This window comes from Mus caroli, unplaced genomic scaffold, assembly GCF_978045245.1.
Source record: "Mus caroli unplaced genomic scaffold, Mus_caroli_1 scaffold_17, whole genome shotgun sequence".
Lineage (NCBI taxonomy): Eukaryota > Metazoa > Chordata > Mammalia > Rodentia > Muridae > Mus > Mus caroli.
Window position 1 is genome coordinate 35,411,817 of NW_028227272.1, and position 26,319 is coordinate 35,438,135.

The 26,319-nt window shown below is 43.4% G+C and overlaps 1 protein-coding gene across 3 annotated transcripts in view; it reads right to left on the bottom strand.

Moving 5' to 3' along the window:
- The window catches only part of Cfap91 (cilia and flagella associated protein 91), a 44,033-nt gene that overhangs the window by 15,563 nt on the left and 2,151 nt on the right, over positions 1–26,319 (bottom strand). Inside the window, exons 2-11 of one of the 3 annotated variants that reach the window (XR_015045704.1) lie at positions 22,986–23,062; positions 22,144–22,298; positions 20,891–20,974; positions 19,907–19,963; positions 19,325–19,506; positions 15,086–15,263; positions 11,061–11,218; positions 8,279–8,461; positions 6,378–7,343; positions 3,745–5,924 (exon numbers count right to left, since the gene is read on the bottom strand). Coding sequence is in view for 1 of the 3 variants with exons in the window: in XM_021184911.2 (XP_021040570.1) it covers positions 7,201–7,343; positions 8,279–8,461; positions 11,061–11,218; positions 15,086–15,263; positions 19,325–19,506; positions 19,907–19,963; positions 20,891–20,974; positions 22,144–22,298; positions 22,986–23,062 (1,217 nt within the window). In the remaining 2 variants the exon portion in view is untranslated. Of the gene's footprint in view, positions 1–3,744; positions 5,925–6,377; positions 7,344–8,278; positions 8,462–11,060; positions 11,219–15,085; positions 15,264–19,324; positions 19,507–19,906; positions 19,964–20,890; positions 20,975–22,143; positions 22,299–22,985; positions 23,063–26,319 lie in introns of those variants that run through there. The other 2 variants (XR_015045705.1, XM_021184911.2) reach the window with 2 other exon arrangements.

Genomic DNA, 26,319 nt, shown 5'->3' on the forward strand with positions numbered 1-26,319 from the left:
AGTGAGGTGGTTCCCAAACAAGTGTGAGGACCTGAGTCGGACGTCAGACGTCAAAGAATCTACTTATGATGCCACAAGAAGCAGTGCTCACCTGTAATCCAAACCCTGGGGGTGCGGGTGGGGGTAGCGGTGGGTAGAGGATCCCTGGGGCTCGCTGGCCAGCCATGTAAATCAGCAATCTACAGGTTCAGTGAAGGACAGTCTCTCAACATACAATAGGGTGGTAGGTGAGCAATTGAGAAAGACACCCATCATTTACCTCTGGCCGACGCATACACGCGCACCTCCCCCCCGCCGCGCCCCCCACACACTTCATTTTTTTTTTTTAATCCAATGAAACTGGGCATGGTGGCTTGCTCAGTCCTGTAACTCAGTGCTTGGGAGGCCAAAGCAGGGGAGTCATGAATCCCAAGCTAGCCCAAGTCACACAGTGATACTCTGCATCATTACAGATACATTTTTTTTTAAAGTTGTTAGTCTAGTGTTATTGTGTGTGTGTGTGTGTGTGTGTGCGTGTGCACAAGCACACATGGGTATGTGCAGATAAATGACAACTCTTAGAAGTTGCCTCTCTCTTTCCACCCTATGGGTCTTGGGGATTGAATGAGTTCAATAGGTCAGTTCAGGCATTAAGTAGCTTTACTTGCTGAGCCAACTCACCTGTCCATTAAAAAAAAAATGTGTTTTTCCAGCGAAATTTCTTACCAAGAACAACCTGAAAATACTATACTGTGGCAACTGTTTCAGGCCATTCTGGGTATTTCTCCTCTGTGGTTTCTATGCCATAGCTCAGGAAGCAACTTTGGAAGACAGTCCATCATCCTCCCCTCAGACAGTCCTGGATTCTCAAAATAGTGCATCCTTGCAGAGATGCTTTCCGTGACAACCTGGTACTGAGGAGTCTCTTCAGCCCAGTTTTCCAAACCAGGAGAGTCCGTGTAAATGCCTCTTGCTCCAAACCCCAGAGGAGAAACAGAAACAAGGGCACCAAAACAGAGCAACACTATCAATACCTACAGATACTTCAGACATCAAACGTGGCCCAGCTACCAGCAAGACTAATAGGATGCTACCACGAAGCCAATTTATCTCAGTTATTATCTGATGCCAAACTTTAGACTGTCAAGTTTTAAGCAATATGCTCGAAAGTATACCAAAAAGACAAGGCCGGGCAGTGGTGGCGCATGCCTTTAATCCCAGCACTTGGAAGGTAGAAGCAGGCAGAATTTTGAGTTCAAGGCCAGCCTGGTCTACAGAATGAGTTCCAGAATAGCCAGGACTACACAGAGAAACCCTGTCTCGAACCCAACCCCCCACTCCCAAAAAAAGAAAGTTAGAAATCTTCGTAGGTCATATGTCATATGAAGGGATTATTCTCAGACTACAATAGGAACTCTCGAAGCTATCAAATAGAATGATAAAACACTATGCAGTTAAAAAATTATGAATTATCAGTTCTAGAGATTTCCATTTCATAAGCCAGGTGTGGTGGTGCACGCCTTTAATCACAGCACTTGGGAGGCAGAGGCAGGCAGATTTCTGAGTTCGAGGCCAGCCTGGTCTACAGAGTGAGTTCCAGGACAGCCAGGGCTATACAGAGAAACCCTGTCTCAAAAAACCAAAAAAAAAAAAAAAAAAGACAAGAAACAACTATCTAAATGGTCAAACCAACAGAAGCAATGCAAAGAGATGGAAACGTTCTAACAGAACCACAAAGCATAGTTAGAAATCAAAATGCTGTAACAGAGACAAAAATGCCTTCAACAGGCTCAGAACTAACTTAACATAGCCAAGGTAAGAATCAAGTAGTTTGAAAATGGGCAATAAAAGCTTCCCAAAATGAACTATAAGGAGAAAACAACCAGTAACAGAATAGAACCCCCAGGAATTGTAGAGAATAACAAAAGGCATAACAGAGGAGGACCTGGAATACCAGATCATGGGAAAAGAGTCAGAGAGCTGGGTATCCCTTGACAAAAGGCTTGCAGGAAGCTCTGGCTTCAGTTCCAGCACCTCATAAAACCAGCATGGTGGCTCATGTCAGGAAGATCAGAAGTTCAAGTGAGTTTGAGGCCAGCCTGGGCTACACTGGGACCCTGTCTGGGGCTGGGGGGAAGGAAAAAAGAGATAGGGAGGAAGAAAGAGGAGAGAGAGGGCAGAGTAGAGGAGGGGGAGGGGAGGGCAGAGAAGAGAGGAGAGAAGGGGAGGGAAGAAGAGAGAAGGGGAAGAGAGAGGAGAGGGGAAAATATGGGAGGAAAGGGGAGAGGTGGGAAGGAGAGTGGAGTGAGGGGAGAGGAGGGGAGGGAAGGAGAGTAAGCAGGAGAGAACAGAAGAAATATTTCAAACAGTAATGGCTGAAACTTTCCAAAATCATTCTAAAAACACCAAGTATCTAGGAAACTCATAGTATAGCAAACAAAATAAAAACCTCAAGTAAAGACAAAAGTTTAGGTGCAGACTCCTTGAATTAAAGAAAGCCTCAGAGAGTATTTTGAAAGATACTAGAGGCCATGGAAGACATCACCTTTCCTATACAGAAACAATGAGAACAACAGATTTCCAGTCAGAAATTACAATGAATAAGATGTTGAAGTGCTGGGAGAAAAAACCGCCCGGAGGGGGGGGGGGGCGGGGAGTTCTGTACAGGGAGAGGAGATTCAGGCTGGATACACAGCTGACGGCTAAGACTATGGACTCTTCCTGCAACATGAGCAGAGTTTGGTTCCCAGCACCTACATTTGGCAGCTCACAACCACCTGTGACTCCAGCCACATGGAATCTAACGCCCTCTTCTGGACCCCATGGGTACTGCAGTCATGTGCACATACACACGTGCACATACACACGTGCACATACACACACGCAAAGATAAATATTTTCAGAGGAAAGAAACTAAAATAAATAACCTTTGTGCTTTGAAGAATAGTGTCCAGAAAGTTAGAAGACAACCCACAGAATGGAGGGACAGTCTGAAAGTAATAAAGGTCTAGTCTCTAGAATATTTTTTAAATTCAGTAACAGAAGGACAACTGTCTTTTAAAATGGACAAAATATTTAAATATACAAGGTACCAACGGGTACTTTAAAAGATCCTTAATGCCATCAAGCATTGGGGAAATGCAACTCAAAACCACATGGGGACACCACCTCCCTCCTGCTGAAATGGCTAGAAGAGAAGAGACCATAGGACACAAAAGGGTGTGCAGCGACTGGAACCCACACACCCTGCTACTGAGACAGAAATCACGTAGTCACTTTGGCAAAAACTGGGCAGTTCATCAAAACCTAAAACAGCTGCTGTGTGGGCTATCTTCCTGCTCCTAGACACACATCCAGAAGAGTCACAGCCACGCCTCTCCAAGGCTAGAACACAGAAGACCATAGCGCCAACAGTAGAGATAACTGAAGTGCTCATCGGCTTAGGAGGGACTAAGTAGAATGTGGTCTGCCCACACAATGGAATATTATGTAGTCATCAAAAGAACGAACACCTGGAGCTGAGCTAGAGTATGTGTGGGCCTCAGGAACACTGTGCTGGGTGGCTGAAGCTAGTCGCCACATGCTATTTAGTGTATGGTTCCATTTGCGCAGCACTGTTTGTTCAGAACAAAGAGCTCCATAAGAAGAAAGAACAAGTAGAACAGAGATTAGTGGGGGATGGGGAGTGGTGGGGTGGGGATGATGGAATTAGTGAGCACAGACACAAGCCTGTGGACATGCTAACAGCCATCGGACTGTACGCTTTAAAGGGTGGGTTATTTATTTATTTATTTATTTATTATACATAAGTACACTGTAGCTGTCTTCAGACAATCCAGAAGAGGGTGTCAGATTTCATTATGGGTGGTTGTGAGCCACCGTGTGGTTGCTGGGACTTGAACTCAGGACCTTCAGAAGAGCAGTCAGTGCTCTTAACCGCTGAGCCATCTCTCCAGCCCCTAAAGGGCGGATTTAACTGTATGTGAACTTGTACCTCCCTGCCCCAACTGAAAGCAAAGGTGGAAGACTGGACACAAAGCCTGGAGCTCACTGCCTGCAGACCATGCTGAAAAGGATCAAATTCTTAAGGCCGAAGAAAAAAACTATACGGGTCAGGGGTGTACACGTCTGTAAAGACAGAGAGAGCGGCAGAGACCAAATAAACAAAGAAAGGTAAAATAAAATCTTTTGGTCTTCTTAGTTTTTAAAATGTCCATTGTCATCATGTGTGTGTGTGTGTGCGCGTGTGTCCCCTGTGCCATGGGCAAGCACCTTTATCTGCTGAGCCATCTTCTTAACCTAGTTCTGTGGGGGTCGGGGGGATGCTGTTTTGTTGCTTTGTTTTGTTGTTGTTGCTTTATTTTCTTTTTCTTTTTCATTGATCAAAAAAATTTAAAGCAATAAAAGTTAAAATGTGCCAAGCGTGCTGGCACGCGCCTGCAATCCCTGAACGAAGGAAGTGGAGGCAGGGGGATGATAAGGAGTCCACGGCCTTCCTCACTTATTCAAGGCCTACATGGGCCACCTGTGAGCCATCTCAACAAAATCAAAACAACCAGGATGGGGAGGGGAGAGAGAGTGAAAGTGTGTTGCTTGTCTATAGCACGTGTGTTAGGGAGCTGAATGACACTCATGTTCCAGGGATTAATGGAGACTTGAAAACAATCTGTCCCCACACTGGAGAGGCAGAGTATAAAATGTACGTAATCTGAAGGTAGGCTTTTATTCATTTATAAGTATAACCACATCCTGGTCTGTCCCCTCCTCTTCCTGCCCCTCCCTGCTCTCTTCATCAGCCTCCCAGTTCTGCTAAGGAATTAAACCAGGGTCTTGAACATGCTGGGTATGATGTGCCCGATTCTTGCCTCCAATCCTAAAACCTCACCAACCTCAAAGGGTTGGCATCAAAGTAACTCTGCTCTCTAACCACAGTGCCCCTAAGCTAGAAGCTCACCAGAAATTGAGTTAAAATTCCTATGTATTTGGAAATTTTATAAGGCATTAAATACAGGTTCAAAGCCACACTGGATACTTTTAGATATTAGAATTAAGAATGGCAAACATCACATATCAAAACAAGTAAGACAGCAAAAAATCAGCATTTGGAAGGAAATGCTTAGTTTAAAATACTTATATAAAAGTTGGTGAATGTTTGAAATTGATAATCTATACATTCAACTTTCCAAGCTTAGGAAAATAATCACATATCAATTCAAAGAGAAAGAGGTATATAATAAATACAAGAGAAGAAAGCAGTGTGGATATATATCTAAACCTGAGAATTCATTGTTTGGAAGAACAGTTCCAAGAAAATGAGCAACCCTCCAGTAAAAGAGATTAAAGAAAAAGAATCAAGATAATGTTACGCATGAAAAAAATGGACATGATTATATATAAAACAAATAAGAAAAATACAATCGATCATGTCAAAAAAACTGAACAGATAAAATGAGATTCTAAATGATATAATTTACCAAAATGAATGCAAAGTAGCTCTCTATGCTGTAAAGAAATTGAAGCAAGGTTAAATTGCCTCCCATGAAGATATCAGTCCTAAATGGCTTTGTACGTCTTTCCACACTGAAGCGACAGATCATCTCAGTCTTGTTCAAATTCTCAGAGGAGAAGGAAGAAGAGATGCTTCAAGGTCACCTCAAGAGAATATCTAAGTCTGACGCAATCCCGCACATGGGACATTAGAAGGAAAAATAAGAGCCATGAGCTCTATTGTCTGACTCGTAAGCAGAGAAGCAAAACATTAGCAAACCAGATCTAACGATGACTTAAAATGGACGATGCATCTTGACCACCGCAGGGTCATACACTGCTGCAGGGTAGGTTGGTATTCACAAGACATTTGCTCTGACAGACACAGCTGAGCACTGGAGAAGGTAAAGTGAGCACACGGTCCAGAGCTTCAGCAGATGGGGAGAGAAAGTAAGTTTCTGCAATACAACACAAAGTACAGGGTGTGGGGAAATCTTACAGAAAATGAGACCACTGAGTACAGCATTCAAGGAGAGCAAACGCAGGTGGGGACAGGGTAGGGGACAAAAGACATACGTGGTCCTTATCAAGGTCCTACGGATTTTCAACATGCATGGGTTCGCATGTTTACGTGTGCTTATGTGTAGATTTGTGCGCATGCTCAGGTGTGTATGGGTGTGTGTGTGTGTGTGTGTGTGTGTGTGTGTGTGTGTGTGTGTGTAAACCAGAGGCAAACTTAGATGTGGTTCCTCTGGACACAGTCACCTTGCTTTTTTTTTTTTTTTTCATGAGGTCTCACTGAGACCTGGGGCTTGATTATCATGACAGGCTGATTGGCCAGTGAGCCCAGGGATGCTACATCTGTCTCTCCACTGCTGAGATACATGGGTCACCACACCCAGCTTTCTTACCTGGGTGCTGGGGCCTGAACCTCATGTTTGTCCTCCAGCAAGTGCTTTACAGACTGAGCCATCTCCCCAGGCCTTGAGGTCTTATATTTTTCATGTGGAGTTGGAGTTCCTATAAGTTCTTACATGTTACAGATACTATGGGGGGCAGGGGGCAAGCAAATATCTGTGGACAGGAGGATGTCATAAACCAGGGGTTCCAAAGTGCGGCTCCTGGGTCTACAGCAACAGTATCACCTGGAGACTTGTGAAGACTGCCCCACATCTCCGTGGCTTCACCCAGACCTTTTGAACAGACACTCTGGGGCTGAAGCCTAGTGGCACGTTTTAACAAGCCCGCCCTGGGATTCTGAGGCCGACATTTGATGACCGTCCAACTTTCTTGCTTAGCTTTTAAACTAGATGAAAAGTCATGCCTCCTCTTCCTCTGGGTGCCCTCACAGCAAACATAAAGGGAAGAAAAGGGAGCCTGTTACAACTCGTAACAGCAAGTAATTCCCAATAGTAGAATTTGCTGGACGCCATAGTTTCAGGTTTTACACTATGCAGAGCCAAAGGAGGAAGCACTTTCAGAAAGTAGTAACTTCTGTGTAGGGAGAGGTAACCTCTAGAAAGGTCTGCTGGTAGTTTGGAAGGAAGGCAGACTACACGTTAGTTCTGGACAGCATGGAGCACCTCCAAGAGAGAAAGCCTAGAAAGGAGAAAGAATGTAGGCTGTGTTTCAGGTACACAGTCACTGCTGCCTTTGATGACTTGTGGTTCAGGGTGTAGCATTCCTAGGTAGAAGTTGGGATGGAAGGATCTAGTCTTCAGAGCCCGTCTATACCTTGTGAACTTCTGCCAACTCATAGTCCATCCTGGCTGTCCTCTTCAGAAAGCCGGCCTTGGTGGTAATGATTTGGGGCTTTGGAGGTTTGATCCTTGGCTGTGTCACAAAATCGGGGAGGGATGATTCAAGTTCCACTAAGCCTATATGGGAGGAAGATGGTGTTTTTAGTGTCCAGTGCTTACATTTAATGTGCTGAGAGTGCCCTGTTAGTGAGCTGTTGGAAGGACCATCTCTTAAGAGGGTGAATGTTTCTAAAGTGTAAATCGTGTGAGGTTAGCGTCTGTTCTCAGTGATGTGGGTGACTTCCCTAGGGAAGTATAGCCAGTAGCCAGCAGCCAGCAGCAAATCTACAGCCTTGTGACAGGTGGCGCCCCCATTTTGAAGTGGGTGTTCACCAATCCGTGATATTGTGCTCTGGAGATGTCGGTCTGGGCTCTAGGCTCAAGAATCTAACCACCACTAATTCATGATCTTGGCCAGATGATGCATCTGCGTGTGAGCTAAACTTTTAAAAATGTAAACTGGTCCCTTGGGCTTCATAAGAGGCACAGGTCTCTCCATCAGTTGGCCACCTGGGTGACTCTGCCTTCTTGGTTTTAAATGTCTGTGATTTCAGTATAAATGTTTTGCTTATTTTGTAAACCTGGTGTAAAGGGTTTTTTGTCTCCATTTTTGTTTTTAAATAAAAAAATCTATTTCACAACTTGACTGCTGGAGTTTGTTTTTGGGTAGGAGTCTTGTCAAGTTGCTCAGGCTAGCCCCAGACTTCTGGGCTCTGGCAAACTGGGTGCCTCCAGATCGAAGCTATAGACATTTGTTACTACACCTAAAAGCTATGTTTGCATACATACTTAGTAGCTAACTGAATTTACTCTGTTAAATTATTCTACAGGTGTTTCTTTTCTCTGAGTCTGCGTTTTTATTACTTTGTGTGAACCTGTCCTGTCCTGACAAGGTAGGAAACGTGGTCACTGATGCTTTTTAAATATTCTATTGCTTACCGTCAGTGTACGGAACCCAGATGTCTTCTCCTAAACTTCTAACGGCATGGATTTTTATTTTTAATTTTTTTTACCTTCATAGGTGTTGAGATAGTGGTTTCTGACTACAAAGTCCTCTGAGTTGTTGTCTGGGAAACGGCCAAGGCGAGACAGAGGTCCATAGACCTGAGATGCAAAGTTAGAGTAGTCCGAGATGATGTCTCTCCGCTGCAGCTTCCCTTCTATGTTCTTCCCCTTTCCCACGAGTTTTCTGATGTCTGAAATAAAAAGCTCTGTCATGGTTCTCTCCCCATACCTCTCTGAATGACAAATGCAGAACCCTTTGACTCAGCAGGAAGATACTGAGCGGGCCCACCACAGCTAGAGGGCAGCACTAGGAACAGTTCTTCCATCCGGGTAGCTCTGATACAGGAGCGGGTGGCAGAAGCTGAGTCAGCGAGCATCCTCAACGTGGAGTCGCACGCACCCCGCAGACTTGTGTGAGCACTGTGCGCGTGCGCACACACACACACACACACACACACACACACACACACACACACGTTTGAGATCCCCCGTTACAGGTATGCCACAAGTGTGAGGAAGTCGCACTGCAGGACCCAGACCCGCGGCTACCTTGCACCAGTTGTTCACAGTTCATCTGCAGGTCTTTGTATGTGACTTTGAGTGATAGAATTTAGTAAAATAGTTCACATTTGGCCATTTATCTATAAAAGCTAGTCAAATCCACCACTAGCTATGTTGTATCCCTAAAAGAAAAAAATGTCAGGGACATCTAAATACATAGCCAACAGCAAGCTAGTTAGATCAAAAACAAATTAAAGGCTGAATTCACTGAAAAGAATTTTAAGTAAGATTTTAATTTTTGGATTGATTTTACTTTTTCTGGAAAACATTTTTTAATGATCTTTTAAAAATGTGATTGAGTTGTTTAGAGTACATACATATCAACCGCTGATTTGAGCACATTAGTAGTGTAATTCTTTTTTTTTTCCCATGAATTTGAGGCATCTGGAAAGCTTTCAGAGCTGGTTTTTAAAATCTTTCTTTTTTTAATCAGATCTTTGAGAATTTAAAATAGCACTGTTTGATTATATTCACCTCCCTCCTCAACCTTCCATTTTCCTCCCTACCTACCCGAGTGTCCTCCTTTTGTTTGTTTGTTTTTTTACCCATAATGCCCCATTTGTATTGTCCACATACTCTTGGGTATGTGGCCTTCCACTGGGGTGTGGCAACTTACCAGGCTTAGCCCTCATAAAAGGTCATAGAATGTTTAAAAAATTATTTACTGTCTTAGTCAGGGTTTCTATTCCTGGACAAAACATCATGACCAAGAAGCAAGTTGGGGAAGGAAAGGGTTTATTCAGCTTACACTTCCATGTTGCTGTTCATCACCAAAGGATGTCAGGACTGGAATTCAAGCAGGTAAGAAAGTGGGAGCTGATGCAGAAGCCATGTAGAGATGTTCTTTACTGGCTTGCCCAGCCTGCTCTCTTATAGAACCAAGACTACCAGCCCAGAGATGGCACCACCCACAAGAGGACCTCCCCCCTTGATCATTAATTGAGAAAATGTCTTATAGCTGGTCACAGAATCTCATGAAGGCATTTCCCCAACTGAAGCTCCTTTCTCTGTGATAACTCCAGCCTGTGTCAAGTTGACACAAAAGTAGCCAGTAAAATAGCTTCCATTTTAAGTGAATGTGGATATGCGTGTGCATGCATGCGTGTGTGCATTTGTGCGTGGGGGTGGGAGTGTCTGCCTAATGCCATGGCACACGTGGGAAGGTTGAGGATAACTTTCAGGAGTTGGCTCTCTCCTTGCACTGAGTAGGTCCCAGGAATTAAATGTATTTACCCGGTGAACAATCGCAATGGCCCCAATAATACAATTCTTATAGGTAAAATGTAAAACGTTTTTCAATAAGAGAAACTACAAATAAGAAAAACTACAAAATTAAATTAAATGCTTGTTAATAATTTAAGTTTTTCATAAAACTTTTAACTTGGATTTTTAATTTAGTTCGTATGTGTGTGTTCATATAGTGAGTGCACACGTGTATAGAAGAATGTGCCCCTGTGCTAGCATGTGCAGAGGCCAGAGAAGGACACTGTGTGTCCTGTCCTATCACTCTTTGCTTTAAGCCCTTACACAGGCTCTCTCAGTGAACTTGGGGCCTGTTGGCTCACATACACTGGCTGGTCAGCCAGCCCCAGTAATCCTCCTCTCCTTCCCACGTTGTCCTAGGGTGACAGACAGACATGGCCACACCTGGGTGGTGCACTGGAGATCTGAACTCAGATCTTTGTGCCTGTACAGCATGCATGCTTAGTCACTGGGCCATCTCCTCAGCCTTTAATGTAAAAAAAAACAAAAAAAACAAACAAACAAAAAAAAAACGTTTTCTCTTAATCCTTCCCTGAGTAAGTAGTAAAGTGAATATTTCACATTTTTATGCATAAAATAAGAATGTATAATTATAGGATAAATAAGCATAATACATCTGTGGCCTTAAGATTTTCTTGATGAGAAGCAATTGGGAAAAATGACTAAAATATCATCTTTGGGGCAGGAATTTAAGATGATATTAATCAATGGGTTCCTTAAGCGGGGACTTGGGTTATGAATGTAAGGGGCCTAATACCAACACTGATAGAGTAGTAACTTGGCTACCTGTTAGAACATGGTCACTTGACTTTCTTAGCAATTTCCCTCCAATGTCCACCTTTCAAACAGAACTCCTCACCCTTTCCTATTCAACACCAGGACCAAAGAATTTCATCTGAGTTTAGTCAGGCTTGGTCAAAGCCCCAAAGCCGGGTCCCCTCCCGGCCCGTTCATGCCACATTTTACCTGATACATGCTTGTGTCGGATCTGCGCCACTTTGGCCTCCTTGGCTTCCTGCAGTTTACACCACTGGTCGTTCAGGTGCCTCATGGTCAGCTCATTCTGGTTCTCCTCTCGCCTCTTCAGCAACTGTTTCAAAACCTCCAGGCGCAGTTCCTGCAGTCTTGGGGATAGATTACAGAGTATTACTCTCTCAAACTGGGAGTTTTACTTGAGAGCCACCGCGGGCCCTTCCTGTGAGCATCGTATTCGTGTGCTTTAAAAGGACCACCATGGCAAAAATGCAACAAGCAAGTTGAAACGGAGGGGCTGATGCCCACTCTTAGCAGTAGATCTCTATACAGTGGGGGCGTGGGGAAGGGGTGCGCATGCGCACAGTCCAGAAGCCAAAGCACAGACAAAGAGCAGGCAGATGGGGTAAGAGATGGGCTCGGGTAAGAGATGGGCTCTCTGAGCAGCTGAACCTAGAGAACAAGAGATTTGTGGACAGTTCTAGGTTAACGGAGCTGTTAAGAAAGAGGAGTGAAGAAAGCTGGGGTAGTAAGCGATCTTGAGACAGGGCTGGTCCTGACGTGGTAGCAACTCAATCGATGACCTTCCCTTTGCTTCATAAATCGGTGCTCATGAGTTCCCCTGTGCTGCCTTGCTTATATATCCAGCCATGTCCTAGCTGTTTCTGAACCATTGTTTCTGCCGGCTTTGAATCCCCTGTTGGCTTCTGAGGCTCCCAAAACAAACCGAACAACAAATCCTGCTCCTTCTAGTCTATCCCTGCCTATGGCCTTCCTGCTGGGAACCTTTTCCTTCTCTAGAAGCTACTTGTATCCAGTCTTCGGCTCTTCCCAAGCTGCCCTCGCAGCTAAGAGTCTCCCTCTTTTTGGTCTCAGCTCCACAACGCTGTCAGGCTTTTCCTTGCACAACAGAGTCAAATGTTTACCAGGTGCCCGCTGTATGTGAGGCAGGAAATAACGGCAGACAAGATGCACTGCCGACATACAGGCTTAGGAGCCAACCCTACAACACAAGATCAGTTCTAGATAAGGAGCTCAGAGGGACAAGGAGGAGGAAGACAGGAGTGGGATTTGTTACAGGGAGAAGGGGAGGTCCAGCCTCAGCCAGGGAGATGAAATGGTTCAAAAGGCCTTGGGAAGCCTGGTGTGGTATGCACAAAAGCACAAGTTCAAAGCCAGCCTAGACTACATAGGAAAATTCTGTCTCAGAAAAGACCTAGGGAAAGTTGGGACCAAGAGTAGGGGGACCAGAGACAGGACAGTTGTGTCTCAGGCCTTCTCTAAGTGCAAACAATGGAGGAGAGTGGGGACCAGTGATAAATGCTTGGGGGTGGGGGGAAGCAGATGCTCTTAAAATTAAGCCACACGGGCTGGAGAGACGACTCAGCCGTTAAGAGCGCTTACTGCTCTTCCAGAGGTCTTGAGTTCAATTCCCAGCAACCAAATGGTGGCTTCACAACCATCTGTAATGGGATCTGATGCCCTCTTCTAGTGTGTCTGAAGACAGCCACAGTGTACTCATATAAATAAATCTTTAAAAAAAGAAATTAAGCCACACAACAGCAGCCCCTCTGCTTGAGTGAAAGATATAGTCAAATACTACACAGTGAATTGGGTCAACAGTGGGCCTTATCTACCATGATGGTCTCTTAGCAATTATAAAGAGGCTGAACAATTCATATCACCTAGTGACATGTAGCCATTGAAATGTTCAATACATCATTCCCATTTATGGTGACATAAACATAACATAAACATAAACAGACATCCTGGGCAGTCAGCCATGTAAAAGCATAGCAAATAGAATAATGTAGAACACTTGATAATGGTGACATTCCACTATGTAGGCTGACAGATTTACGCTGCTTGTTTACTGTTAATTAATAATTAATTAACAAATTAATAGACAGGGTCTCATGTAGCCCAGGATGACCTCAAACTCAATATGCAGCTGATGGGTGGCCTTGAACTCCCAATCCTTCTGCTTTGTCCCGCTGAATGCTGACTGTATAGGCCTAAGCCTCCCACCCAGGCTTTTCTTATTATCTTATTGTGTTATCTTTAAAGTATGTCATAAGACTCCACTGCCATGTTATGCAGGTGGCAGCCTGGAAAGCCCATATTCACCACATCTTCAGTCGCATCAAAGGGCCACACTGAGTGACCTGTAACTGTCCAGGTTCACTCAACGGTGGACTCAAGTAGCAAAACCTTTCTTGGAACACACACCGCCGCGGTTAAGCAGGCAGTGGCTGACCAAGGTTGTGCCAGGGTCACTTCGCCTGATGGCTTTTACTTCAGTTTCTTCCACGGCAAAAATGGAGATAGCTGCACCTCTCTCACAAGGTGGTTGTGGGCAAGCTATCTTAAGTGTAAAATGGAACTGTCCGGAAGGTTCGCTCTGACACAGACTGCAGACTCTAACCTCCTGATTCTGTAGGCTCTGGGTAGCTCAAGGATACGGGTTTCTAGAAAGTTCTCAGAGCATGGCGTGCACAGTGCTCTGAGTGCTGTGCTCTGCATCTTTCCTCCTCATCACCCCTGACATCAGTGGCTTCTGGCTCTCCCTGCAGCTTTCTCAGAAGCGTACTCTTCCCATGTCCCCCATCTCGAGCAGTAGAGCTCTTCTCTCTAGAGTTAGCTTGCTATTGCGTGGAGGAGAAGGGCAGGCTCCTACCCCATCCTTACCTCAGTCCCAGTGGGCCATGAACAGCTGCCCTGAGGCTCAGAAACCAGGCATTCACCAGGCTTTCCTATCTCATAGCAGAGCCTGGACGCAGGGGGAACTGAAAGTGTGTTTATTAAAATTGGCCCCAGGTGTAAATCGCCTTTTGAAGTGATCACTCTGCCCAGAAACATTCTCAATAATGCATTTTTACTAGACACATTCTTCTCCAAAGAATGGCATTCAGCGTAAATGTCTATGGACCACAGAGGACACTGAGTCCCCTGCCATACACTGTTTTCCAGTGAGTTATTAGCTTTTACCAAAACTGCATGTAGTATGACTCAGGGTTAGTCAAAAAAGGAATTGGAAAAAAACATTGAAATTCAACAGCAGACTGAGTACTCTCTTGGTTCTTCTCTGGTGCACAAGGGGCTTTGAGAGCACTGTACAGCACCACAGGCCCCAGCACAAACTAGAACAAAGGCCAGCCTCAGCAGGCGCCTTCCCAGCATGCCTGTTAAGGACTCTGTGGTCCTAATAATGTCTCTTCGTTTCTAGACATCAGCAACAACCTCATTACCAGAAACACATCAGGAGAATGTATTCAAAAGCACATTACACGCTTGCTGAAAAATGGCCTTATGTGGTACACTATACCAACAATCATATCATCATCACCACCACCACCGCTATCACCGCTATCACCATTATCACCATTATCACCCCCACCAGGTAAAATGTGAAACTGGAGAAGTTCCGAGACCTAGCCTCATTTATGCTTGTTGCTGTACAAGCTCATCTCTTCGCAGACAAAGCCTCCACAATTTGCCTTTCCAGTGGGAAGTGCTCTATCAGCGATGGCTAGAACTGGGGTTTCCTACGAGTCTTGGAGGGTAGGAATGAGAGGGCTGTCTATGAGGCTGTTGTGTGAGACGTAAAGGGGCCTCTTGCCTAAGCATGGCGGTTCTGGGAATGACCCAGGGCAGGTCTCTAAGATGCTTGGCAGAAATCACTGGGACAAACCTGGAGCAGGGTTCTTTGGTTTCATGTTTGACTTCACGGAGGTTGAGAATTGTTTTTAAACGCACATATTTGGGGGAAATGCTTCCAGATTAAAAACAAACAAACAAACACCTAATAATGTGGCCAGGGGTGGTGGTGATAGCACACGGCTTTAATCCCAGCACCTGGAAGGCAGAGACAGGTGGATCTCTGAGTTTGAGGACAGCCTAGTCTATAGAGTGGGTTCCAGGACAGCCAAGGCTACACAGAGAAACCCTGTCTTGAAAAACCAAACTGAACAAATAAATTAAATAATAACGTGTGTACACCCACGAGCCCAGGAACCTACTTTTCAATCTCTCCTTCTCTGAAGGCCCACTCCTTCCTCTCCATGGCGTTCATCATCTTCCTCCTCTTCTCAGCCTGGACACTGTCATTCAGTGGGGGCAGAGTGGCTTCCCAAGCTCGCTTCTCCCGGGCCCGCTCTATCATTTCCACCTCGGCTTGTCCTGCTGGGAGACCTCGGCCTGCAGGGGATGTCAGAGCTCAGGAACACAGGGCAAACCCACAAGCCACCCCTATACACTTCCCTCCTACCCTGCTCTAAGAGTCAAGGGTTAGGATAGAAAATGATGCCTCTGGGAAAGGCAGCCTGGATGCTTCAAAACCAGCATCATCTGTGGCCTTCGTGCCTCCTCTTACTGAGGTAGACATTGTTTTAGTTGTATATATGTTCAGCGACCACTGAATAATCACCTTGGAGTGTCTGTACTAGACAAGTCCATAGTCTTAAAATGCAAAGAGGGGTCTGGAGAGATGGCTCAGTGGCTGATCTTCCAAAGGACACAGGTTCAGTACCCACATGGCAGCTCAAAACCATCTGTAACTCCAGTCCCAGAGGACCTGACACCCTCTTCTGGCTTCTGTGAGTTCTGCATACATGTAGTACTGCATACATGCATATGCAGGCAAGACACCCCACACACTTGAAATGAAAATAAATAAAATTTCCAAAAATGTTAAATGAAGAGGGAGTGGATATATCAGTGATTGGAATTTGTTGAATGGAAGTTAAAAAGAGATACATACTTTAAACAAGACCAGTCAATGAATAGCTATTAGCTGATAATCTTTTTCACTTTGTCTCCTATAGTGAATATACAATCTAGAAGTACACCTCACCTCCATCTTTAAGAGTTTAAATACTTATGGCACTGTGGTCATGGCTCAGAGACACAAGCAGAGACCTACCTCAACGTGGCTTCTCTGGCACAGGGTTTGGGAACCCAGTAGCCTATTCGGTGGCTAGCAGATCTAAAGGCAGCTTCAACTTGGTACATCATCTTCCTAAAACTGAAAACTACTAAGGGGCATAGGTGCCATGTGGGTTTCCTGTGTAATATTTGATTTTTTTCATTAAAAAAAATAACAAAAGTCTAATGAGAAAAGTTTCTACCATATATAAAAATCTACTTCTTAATTTTCTGTGCTATTTCTTCCAAGTCTTGTCCACTCATCAGTGGAAGGACTGTCAATTCAGTTAATGTATGAGGAAATATATAAGTTTAAAGAAATGCATAGAGCCTGGAAAGATGGCTCAGCAGCAAAGAGTGCAGAACCAGAGTCTGGGCCCCAGCACCTATGTCAGGTGGCTCACAACTGCCTGTGAGCACTACAGGGTCCAGCGCCCTCTTCTGGCCTCCACAGGCACTGCACTCACATGTGCATGCACACACACATGCAATTGTATAATTATAATTTTTTAAATCTAAGAAAAGCATGTTTTTAAAAACTAAAAGGTAACAACTTAAGAGGAAGTTAATAATTCCACGTTTATTGTATATGAAAACATATACAGATATATCAATATAGCATTTGTGTAGAGTTTGCTTAGTATTTAAAAACAAACAATACAAAAATACCATAAATATTCATACTTGACAGCTGTGTTATTTATCAAATATCTTTTTCACCTTTCCTATTGAAATAAATTTAAATACTAAAAATAAAGTTAATGATTGCTTCAATCACCATATTAAGCCCTCCTCTCCTCTTCCCTCTCCCAAGATAAACACCGGAGGGGTTCAGAGCACTTTTCCTGAGCTTGGCATTTTGAGAATCTGTTAAGGTTCATGGGTCTGTGACTTAATCACTTACGATATAGCAAGAACTGTTCAAATTCATTTACCCTTCAACAAATCCCTATCATGGAAATACAATGATTCCTATTTTACAAATAAAGGCGTCAAGGGACTAAAAGTTGACATCAGCTGCATGAGGTGAAGTCTGTATTAAATGCAGCAGTCTATTTTGTGTTCTTACGTATCAAGGTTTATCCCCTAATGAGGCATGAATTGGAAGCCAGATTTGACTCTGAGATGAGATGGAAGAAGTATCTGAAAACAAAGCGTATCAACTGTTAAAAATAGCGACCTGTGTAACATGGTTCATGTGTCTACTCGCAGGTGAAGGCTGAAGAGCTATTACACATGTGCTATTCTGAAACACCTCTTTATCCCACCCCATGGTGGGGGCATGGGCTCCAGGCACAGAGATATCAAGGACTTCATTCGGTTTAAACTCGCATGGCCTGAGTCTATGGCCTGAGTCTACGCAATACTGCATCCAACATCCCTGCCCTGGTCTTGCTGTGCCCACCCTCAGATAGAACATCCCTGCCCAGGTCTCGCTGTCTCTGGCAGATAGAACATAAGATAGGATTACTTTAACTCTGGAACGTGCCAGATTTACCCTCAGAATGCATTCACAGCTTCCCCGCTCCTCTCCCTCCCTCCCTCCCTCCCTCCCTCCCTCCCTCCCTCCCTCCCTCCCTCTGTGCTTCCCTCCCTCCATCCCTCAGTCCCTCCCTCCTTATCACACAGCTTCTAGTCCATCTCAGTTGCCCCCTGCGAGCTTTATAAACCAGAGTAGCTCACTGAAAAGGGAGTTTGAGAAAGGTAGCTGACCTCCACAGGGACAGTTAGACCAGCAGTAGGAGCCTGGGTTAGAATTACTTGGAGGAATAACTTATGAAGGAAAGACATCATATCCATTGCAGCTTCTCACTCCCAGGCATGGTGTGTCTCTGCCTCCATCACACCTCTGTAGGCCTAAAGAACCATTTTAAACTTTCCTCTCTAAATTCTGGGCGTGTCCAGTCACTAGGTGACTGAGCCCACTCTACTTTGGTGTAGTTATTCTGTGATCTTTTCCAGTAACACTTCTATTTACATTACAACCCACACAGCAAAGTTGCCCGTCTTTTCTTGCATGTTGATTTCACGATCAGCTCCCTTGTGGATCACACTTTTTCGTTACTTAGTGTGTTGTTGTTGACAGGGTCTCGGCTGTACAATACTGGCAAGCCTAGAACTCACAGAGATCCACTTGTCTCTGCTTCCTGAGTCCTGAGATTAAAGGTGTGCATTGTCATGCTGACCTTTTATTAGGGTTTGCTTTTTTTGTTTTGTTGTTGTTGTTGTTGTTTTTAAAGATGTATTTGTTTGTTTGTTTGTTTAATGTATACGAGTTCACTGTCGCTGTCTTCAGACATACCAGAAGAGGGCATCAGATCCCATTATAGATGGTTGTGAGCTGTCAAATGTTTGTTGGGAATTGAACTCAGGACCTCTGCAAGAACAGTCAGCACCCTTAACCGCTGAGCCATCTCTCTGGCCCAGGGCCTTGTTTGCTTGTTTGTATGTTTGTTTGTTCGTTTGTTTTGGTCTTTTGTTTTGTTTTTTTTTTAAAGATTTATTTATTTATTTATTATATGTAAGTACACTGTAGCTGTCTTCAGACACTCCAGAAGAGGGAGTCAGATCTCATTACGGATGGTTGTGAGCCACCATATGGTTGCTGGGATTTGAACTCCAGACCTTTGGAAGAGCAGTCGGGTGCTCTTACCCACTAAGCCATCTCACCAGCCCATTTTGTTTGTTTTTAATATCACAATTTTATTTTATGTGCATGGGTGTTTTGCCTGCATGTGTGATACTGCACCGCTTTCATGTCTGGCACTCTGCAGAGGCAGGACAAGGCCATGTTCCCTGGAATTGAAGACACAGATGATTGTGAGGTACCATGGAGGTCCTGGGAGTTGAACCCAGGTCTGCTGGAAGATCAGCCAGTGTTCTTAAGCACTGGGTCATTATCGAAGCCCTTTATCCGGCTTTTAAATGAGCATTGTTTACAAATAAAAATAGTTTTGTTGCTGCTAGCTGAACCTCATCCCATATTTTACCTTTACAGCACTAACTCTCAGTTCATTTTATCTCTCTGTCACATTCTGGAACTACCTTTATTTATTTGTTTTTTTAAATACATCTGCTGGCCATTTGTCTTCTTTTGAGAAATGCCTCATCAGGCTCATTGCCCATTTTTAAATGATGTTATGTTTTCTGACTGTTGTTCAGTTTGCTGTTCTTGTATATTCTAAAGGCAGAGACTAGACCCTTCCTAATATTTTTATGCAAACACTTTTTCCCAATATGTGAGTTATTTGCTTCACTGTATAAACAAGAATCGCCTGAATCTGGGTCACTCCTAGGAACTCAGTAGTAATATTCAGTGAGAATTACCAACTCACCCCAAGTCAGATTAGCCAGGGTCAAGAGCTCAGGGATGGTGTCTTGACATACGACATATTCTGGAGAGTATGGATCAGTTTGGACGTCTGCATCCCGGTAATCAGTCTGCGTGCCCACAGTGGACTTGGTAGGGATGATTGCATACTTGGAAGACTCGGGAGTAAGCAGAAGTGGTTGTGTCCTACAAGGGTAAAAGTAAAGGCTGAAACTCAATATGAATACTTAAAATACTACATAACCAGGTAAAAACCATTGTATCCCCATGGACACAGTCATTTATGCTTATTACACAAAGGGTATTAAAACAGCAACATTCATTTAATGCTTCGGTTATTTCTAACCTTATTCTTTTAAATATTACCCATGACACACTAAATAAATTAACAGTGAGTTTTAATATCCCACATAATAATAATACCCAGACCTTGGCATACAGAAAATCACCAGAGGGACCAGGAAGGTTCCTGCCTACGATGGCAGGCAATCCATAGCTTGCAAAGTATTGGCCTAGAGAGCTGCCTTCTGGAAGCAAATGTGAGGTGAGTGATGGGTTAAGAAGGTTTTGAAATAAAGTCACTTACTTGACTGGTGATAAAACAACGTTCAAAGGCATCTGTTGAAGAAATGGCAGGAAGGGCCTGGGGGAGGGGGAGAAAGCACAGGTGAGGTTTTCATACTGGCTCAAAACGTTCTTCTTATTTCAATTACTCTTCCCTAAAAATCAGTGAGCTTGAATAAACTTTAAAAAAAAGGAATATTCAAACTTTTGTGTATACAAGACCTCTGGAGATGTTCTTATTTAAAATGCAAATGTCCAGCTGTGGCCCAGGAGATCCAGCCAGAATAGGGCACATCTGGAGCTGTGCTTCCTCACTGTGCACGCTGGCATCTCCTGTGCACCCATATTCTCAGGAGCATCTTTCTACTTGGCCTTCTGATACTTGCTAATCTCCAGTGCCCTCTCAAGTTCCCGAAACCTTCTGAAACAATCAAGGGCTTCCTTTAAAGCCTCCCCCCTTCCACCACGAGCCTAAGAATTTGTATCTACTTTAGTTAAGAAGTTAACTTTTTTTTTTCAGGAAAAAAAAAAAAGCATCCGAACACTTCTATTAAGAAACGTTTGAAAGGAAGCTTGTTCAGATGTGGTATCAAGATTGTTTTCTACCCCAGGATTGGGAAGGAGATCCTCCTTTTGGATTAGTCTGCCTTGAGTCTGCGATTATCACGGGAGTATGAATCACAAATGAAATTCGGAAAATCCCTTGGCTGGGTTGAAGCAGCATTCACAAGTATTGTCCATTTGACACATTTAGCAATTTCCCTGCACCGTGACTTCAAGATACATGTTATATTTGGCTTCATTTGATAGCTCCGTTTTCTTATCAACTATGCACCCTTTGTTGCCATGGTGCCTCATTTACCCTCTGTGATATGTCTGTTGTGAAAAGTAGATAATACTGAGGTAAAGAACTAAACATGATGGCTGACATTCTGACCGCTGCCCCACCATAAGGACCTCTCCCAACAGTCTGACGCTCTGATGTTTATTACTCCTCACTTTCTACCTGTCAAAGAACTTATAGCGGTTCTTTCCAGAAACATCCGGATCTTCAACCTTTTCCTCAGGCATCTGGAAAGAAGTATCCATCCTAAAATGAAGCAGAGAAAGACGTCCAAGTTGTCAACTCTACATGTCATGTTTCTGTGTGTTGTAGGAGGGACAGAGAGAGCATTTGGCTGGCCTACGTCTTACACTAGATACAATCATTGGATCTGGTAAGAGGGAACGTAAGACCTAAGAAGTAAGGATGTTTATAAAATCCCAAATAAAAATATTGCCACTCTTAATGAAAATAGCAGAGTTTCAAGGGTAGTTTTATGCCCTGTCTGGGACACAACTTTATTAGCTTACCATGACTTATAATTCATTTAAATAATCAAGATTTCGGTAGAATTATTTTTGAAGTTACTTTACTTGTAAGTAAACAAAAGAACAACAACAACAACAAACCAACCAACCAAAAAAAGCCCAACCATAGTTAAGGTTCTAGCAGAAAACATCACTTGCAATTTCTGAGGTGAACCAAAAAAACAATAGACTGGGTCATCCCAGTCTTTGGTGGTGAGCTTTCCTTAACGTACACATAAATATGCATTCCAACCGTCTAAAGATATATATATATATATATAATTTATTTTTATAATAATATACAACATGTCATATATAATATAAGCATATATAACAATATTATGATGTATGTAATAATATAATATAATAATATGTAATTATATATTGTATTATAGTAATATATCACAAGTATTATGATATCAATTATTATATGGTTATATATATTAAGCAATAATGATTATACATTCATATATACATATTTATGTATATATACTTATATGAATGTATAGCCATTACCTCTTTTTTTCATTAATTTATTAACTCGCTTTACAGTGAATAATTCACAGTCCCTTTCCCTCCTTTCCTCCCAGTCCCACCTTCTCACCCTCTCTCCCATTTCCCCCTTCCATTCTCCGCAGAGAAAGGGTACCCCCCCAACCCAGGCACCAACCCACCCTGGCACATCAAGTCACATCAGGACCAAATGCATCCTTTCGTACTGAGAGCAGACAAGGCAGCCCAGTTAGGGGAAAGGGATCCAAAGATTACCTCTTAATCAGGCCTGTTTTAGAAAGAGGGATTTACCTCACAGCTGTAAATTTTCAAATCATGTAGAGTAATTAACCCTTTAAAATATCATATTCATTAAAAACATGGCTATGTTTCAGAGCAGGAACCCCTGGTACATACGCAGCTTGAAGCCGGAGTACTTCTTTGTGCTTGGCTTGTCCCTTCCACTCTCGAGTGACGTGCGATGGGACAGGGTCTGTCTTGCTCCAATACATAGAGTATCTTGGGTGATGAAACAGGTTACTGAACATGGACCGAAAGTTGGGAACTTTTTTCTGATGTTAGGAACGGGAGGCAGAGGGGGAAAGGTCAAAAATTGTATGGTCAGATTTTCTAATACGAATCATATTGTAAGCTTTTCCATAAGTACAGATGACCTATGTAGCGGCAGAAGAGGAGTCACTGGTACCCGCACACACTATCTCTATGGGGATACGCAAAAAGCTGGCAATAGTGGCAGGTATGTGGCAGGGGCATGGGACTATGTGACTCTGTACTACATATGTCTTGCCAACACGTAAACTCCCTATATGGGTAAATACATAATTCTCATTGACTTAGTTTATGGGTTCCTGCGTGCATGTGTGTATGTGTGTGTGTGTGTGTGTGTGTGTGTGTGTGTGTGTGTGAATCCAGGTGCCCAGAGAAGTCAGTTAAGGTCATTCAATTCTCCACAAATGGATTTATGAGCAACTCAGTTACAGGTGGTTGTGAGTCACCAGACCTGGGTCTTTATGCAAGAGCAGCAAGCGCCCTTAACCTTAAGCTATCTCTCCAGCCCAGTGTATGGGGTCTTTGTTTGCTATTACTTGATTCTTGAAATGAGCTACATGTATTAATGGGCCTGGTCCCCCATAATCATAGTAATGTAATTCCTACAGTCTCCCAGATCCTGACTAGTGAGTAGCCAGACCAGATGATTCGGATTGACTAGGTTGTGTTAGTAGATGAATTAGACTTACCAGTCTGCTTCGAACCAGGGTGGCTTGGATATTGGCCTGTGCATGGTCTCGCTCACTTGACACAATAAATAATGGGTCTGTAAGGCAGTAAAATGACATAGAGGAGAAAGTATGTTTACCAGGAACAGAATGTGACCCTCTCATTTACCTCTCTCATTTTTATGTATTTTTCTATTTTTAAATTGAAAATAGATTTTAATACAATATATTCTGATTAGCTTTCCATCCCCAAACTCCTCTGGATCTTTTTCTCCTCCCCTCTCATCCAAATCCATGCCTTTCTCTCTCTCTTTAGAAAATAAACAGGCATCTAAAAATGATAATAAAATAAGATAAAAATCTCAAGCAAACTGGGATAAGATAAAACAAACAGAAGAAAAAGGCCCAAAAGAAGAAAATGCAGAGACAGAGACACACATTCTGGCTTTCCCAGGAATCCCATAAAAACACAAAAATTGAAACCATAATATATATGCAAACGATCTGTAAGGTAAATAATAATAATAATCAGCCCTGACAAAGCATTATGCATCAAAAACCCTTCAAAAATGCCATGGAGTTCACTTTGTGTGGGCCATCTACTGCTGGGCATGGAGCCTGGCCTTCAGTTGGAGAGAACTTTTTTCTCTGTGAGTGGTTACCAATTGGAGATAGTTTCTGGGATAGGGATAGGGCTTGTGTCCACTTCCCCTCTCAGCACTGGATTCCCATCTGGCTTAGACCTGTGCGGGCCCAGTGCACACTGCTACAGTCTGCTAGTTCATATCGGCAGTGGTCCTCCTGTGTTTAGAAGACCTTGTTTCCTTGGTGTCTTCCATCCCCTCTGGCTCTTACAATCTCTCTGCTTCCTCTTCCTCAGGGGTCCCCGAGCCCTGAGGTGAAGAATTTGATGGAGACATCCCATTTAGGACTGAATGTTCCAAGGTCTCTCATTCTCTGCACATTGTTCAGTTGTGGGCCTCTGTATCTTGTCCCTTTCTACTTCAGGAGGAAACCTCTCTGATGATGGCTGAGTAGGACGCTGATACATGACTATAGCAGAACGTAATTAGAAGTCATTTTATTGCTACATTTCTTTAGCAGAACAGAAGTGTTTTATTGTCCCCTATGTCCACAGCCTATCTAGTCTCAGGTTCTTGGCCACCTGAGCTGTGGTGGGGATAGTTCCAACTCAGGAAATGAGCTTTCAGTCAAAGAAGATGTTAGTTGGTTACTCCCCAAGCTCTGTGCCACTGTTGCACACTTTAAAAACAATTTGTTTTACATTCGTTCACCTGCCAGTGCTCCTGTGCAGGAGTCAGATCTCTCCTAGCATCGAGTAGGTTCTAGAAAGGAAACCCAGGTCATCAGGCCCTTATATACGATTGAAGTTATCTTACTGGCCTCTCTCATTTTTAACACTGAGTCTTGTTATGTTTTCCAGGCTAGCCTGGAATTCCTGAATGCAGGAGATCTTCCTGCTCCTGCCTTTTAAGGAAGAGACTAGAGGCCAGTGTCCCTGGTTTGCAATTTCTTTTCTCTTTTTCTTTTCTTTTTTTTTGTTTTTTTGTTTTTTGTTTTGTTTGTTTGTTTGTTTGTTTCGAGACAGGGCTTCTCTGTATAGCCCTGGCTGTCCTGGAACTCACTTTGTAGACCAGGCTGGCCTTGAACTCAGAAATCCACCTGCCTCTGCCTCCCAAGTGCTGGGAATAAAGGCGTGTGCCACCACCGCCCAGCAGGCCCTACCACAACTCAATCACTACCCTTTCCTTCAAACATCTTTTCTTTAAAGGTGTGCGCCACCTCACCCGGCTTTTTTTTTTTTTTTTTTTTTTAAGATGTATTTATTTTATTCATATGGGTGCACTGTAGCCATCTTCAGACACACCAGAAGAGGGCACCAAATTCCATTACAGATAGCTGGGAGCCACCACGTGGCTGCTGGAAATGGAATTCAGGACCTTTGGAAGAGCAGTCGGTGCTCTTAACTGCTGAGCCATCTTGCCAGCTGGCTTGCAATTTCTGAACTGGAAAGCAAACTAGAGAGTTTAGACATTGTCTAACTGTAACTGCTATGGTCCTGTTACCTTCTTCCATTTACCAAGGAATCTGTTAGATGTGTTTTGTTTTGTTTTGTTTTGTTTTGTTTTGTTTTGTTTTTCCTGTGAATTTCAAGTCAACTTATGGAATTCGAATGCAAACAAGAACCCTAAATATTCCTTCTTCTTCTTTCCTATGAATGAACTTCTTTTGTCCCAAGTTACCTAAAAAAATACTTCAAGACGAGAAATCTTTATAAACACTATATGTATTTCCAGTTAAAAGAACACATTTAACAGTGCTAGGTAGATGGACCACTCACTGAAGTGTTTACCACACAAGCATGAAGACATGAGTTCAAAGCATGCACATAAAAAGCTGCACAGCAGCCTGTATACTTGTAATCCCAGGACGGGGGAGGTGGGAGCGGGAAGATCCCAGGGGCTTCTGTCAGCTAGCCTAGCAGCATCGATGAGATCTATGGTCAGTGAGACCTTGCCTTAATTCACAAGCTGGAGAACAACTGAGGAGGGCGTGCAGTATTGATTTCTGCCCCTCTCTCACCACACACACAGAGGGTGGATACATTTAGCCACCATTCTCCACGTTCAGTGCACTCAAAAGATGCAAACGGCACGACACCTTAAGAATTATAGACATGGTAAGAAAATATTCTCTATTAAGAAATAAATAAGATCAGCCATCTTTAGAATGTGTCCCTTAGCTTTATACAGCCTGTGTGGACGATGGGCCCACGTTATCTCTCCAACGGTCAACAAATGATTACTTCACTACAGTAAGTACCTGCTCACTGGGTACATCTTTAATGATGAAGAGTACTGGGAACTGAGTATATTATCTATTGACATCATCTAGTGTGAGGCCTGAGAGAAGGCTCAGCTGTTAAGAGCACTTGTTGTTCTAGCTACTAGCAGAAGACTTGGGTTCAATTCCCAGAACCCACAAGGTGGTTCACAATCATCGGTAACTCCAGTTCCAGGGAACCTCATGCTCTTTTCTGACTCCCGAAAGTACCAGGCACACATGTGGTACAGGTACAGACATGCAGGCAAACACTCATGCACATTAAATAAATAAACAACTTTAAAAAAAAAAATCAACCAACATGACACTAAGTGGCTTTCAGAGAAAGAAATGTAATTTCCCAAGTAGATTTTTCTCAGGGGACACACATACCCTGGCCAAACATTCATTAGATTTATTTCATAAGACAAACACAAGAATAAACAAAGTAGACCACTGGACAGAACATGTGTGGTGGTTTGAATAAATATGGCCTCCATAGGCTCATGTG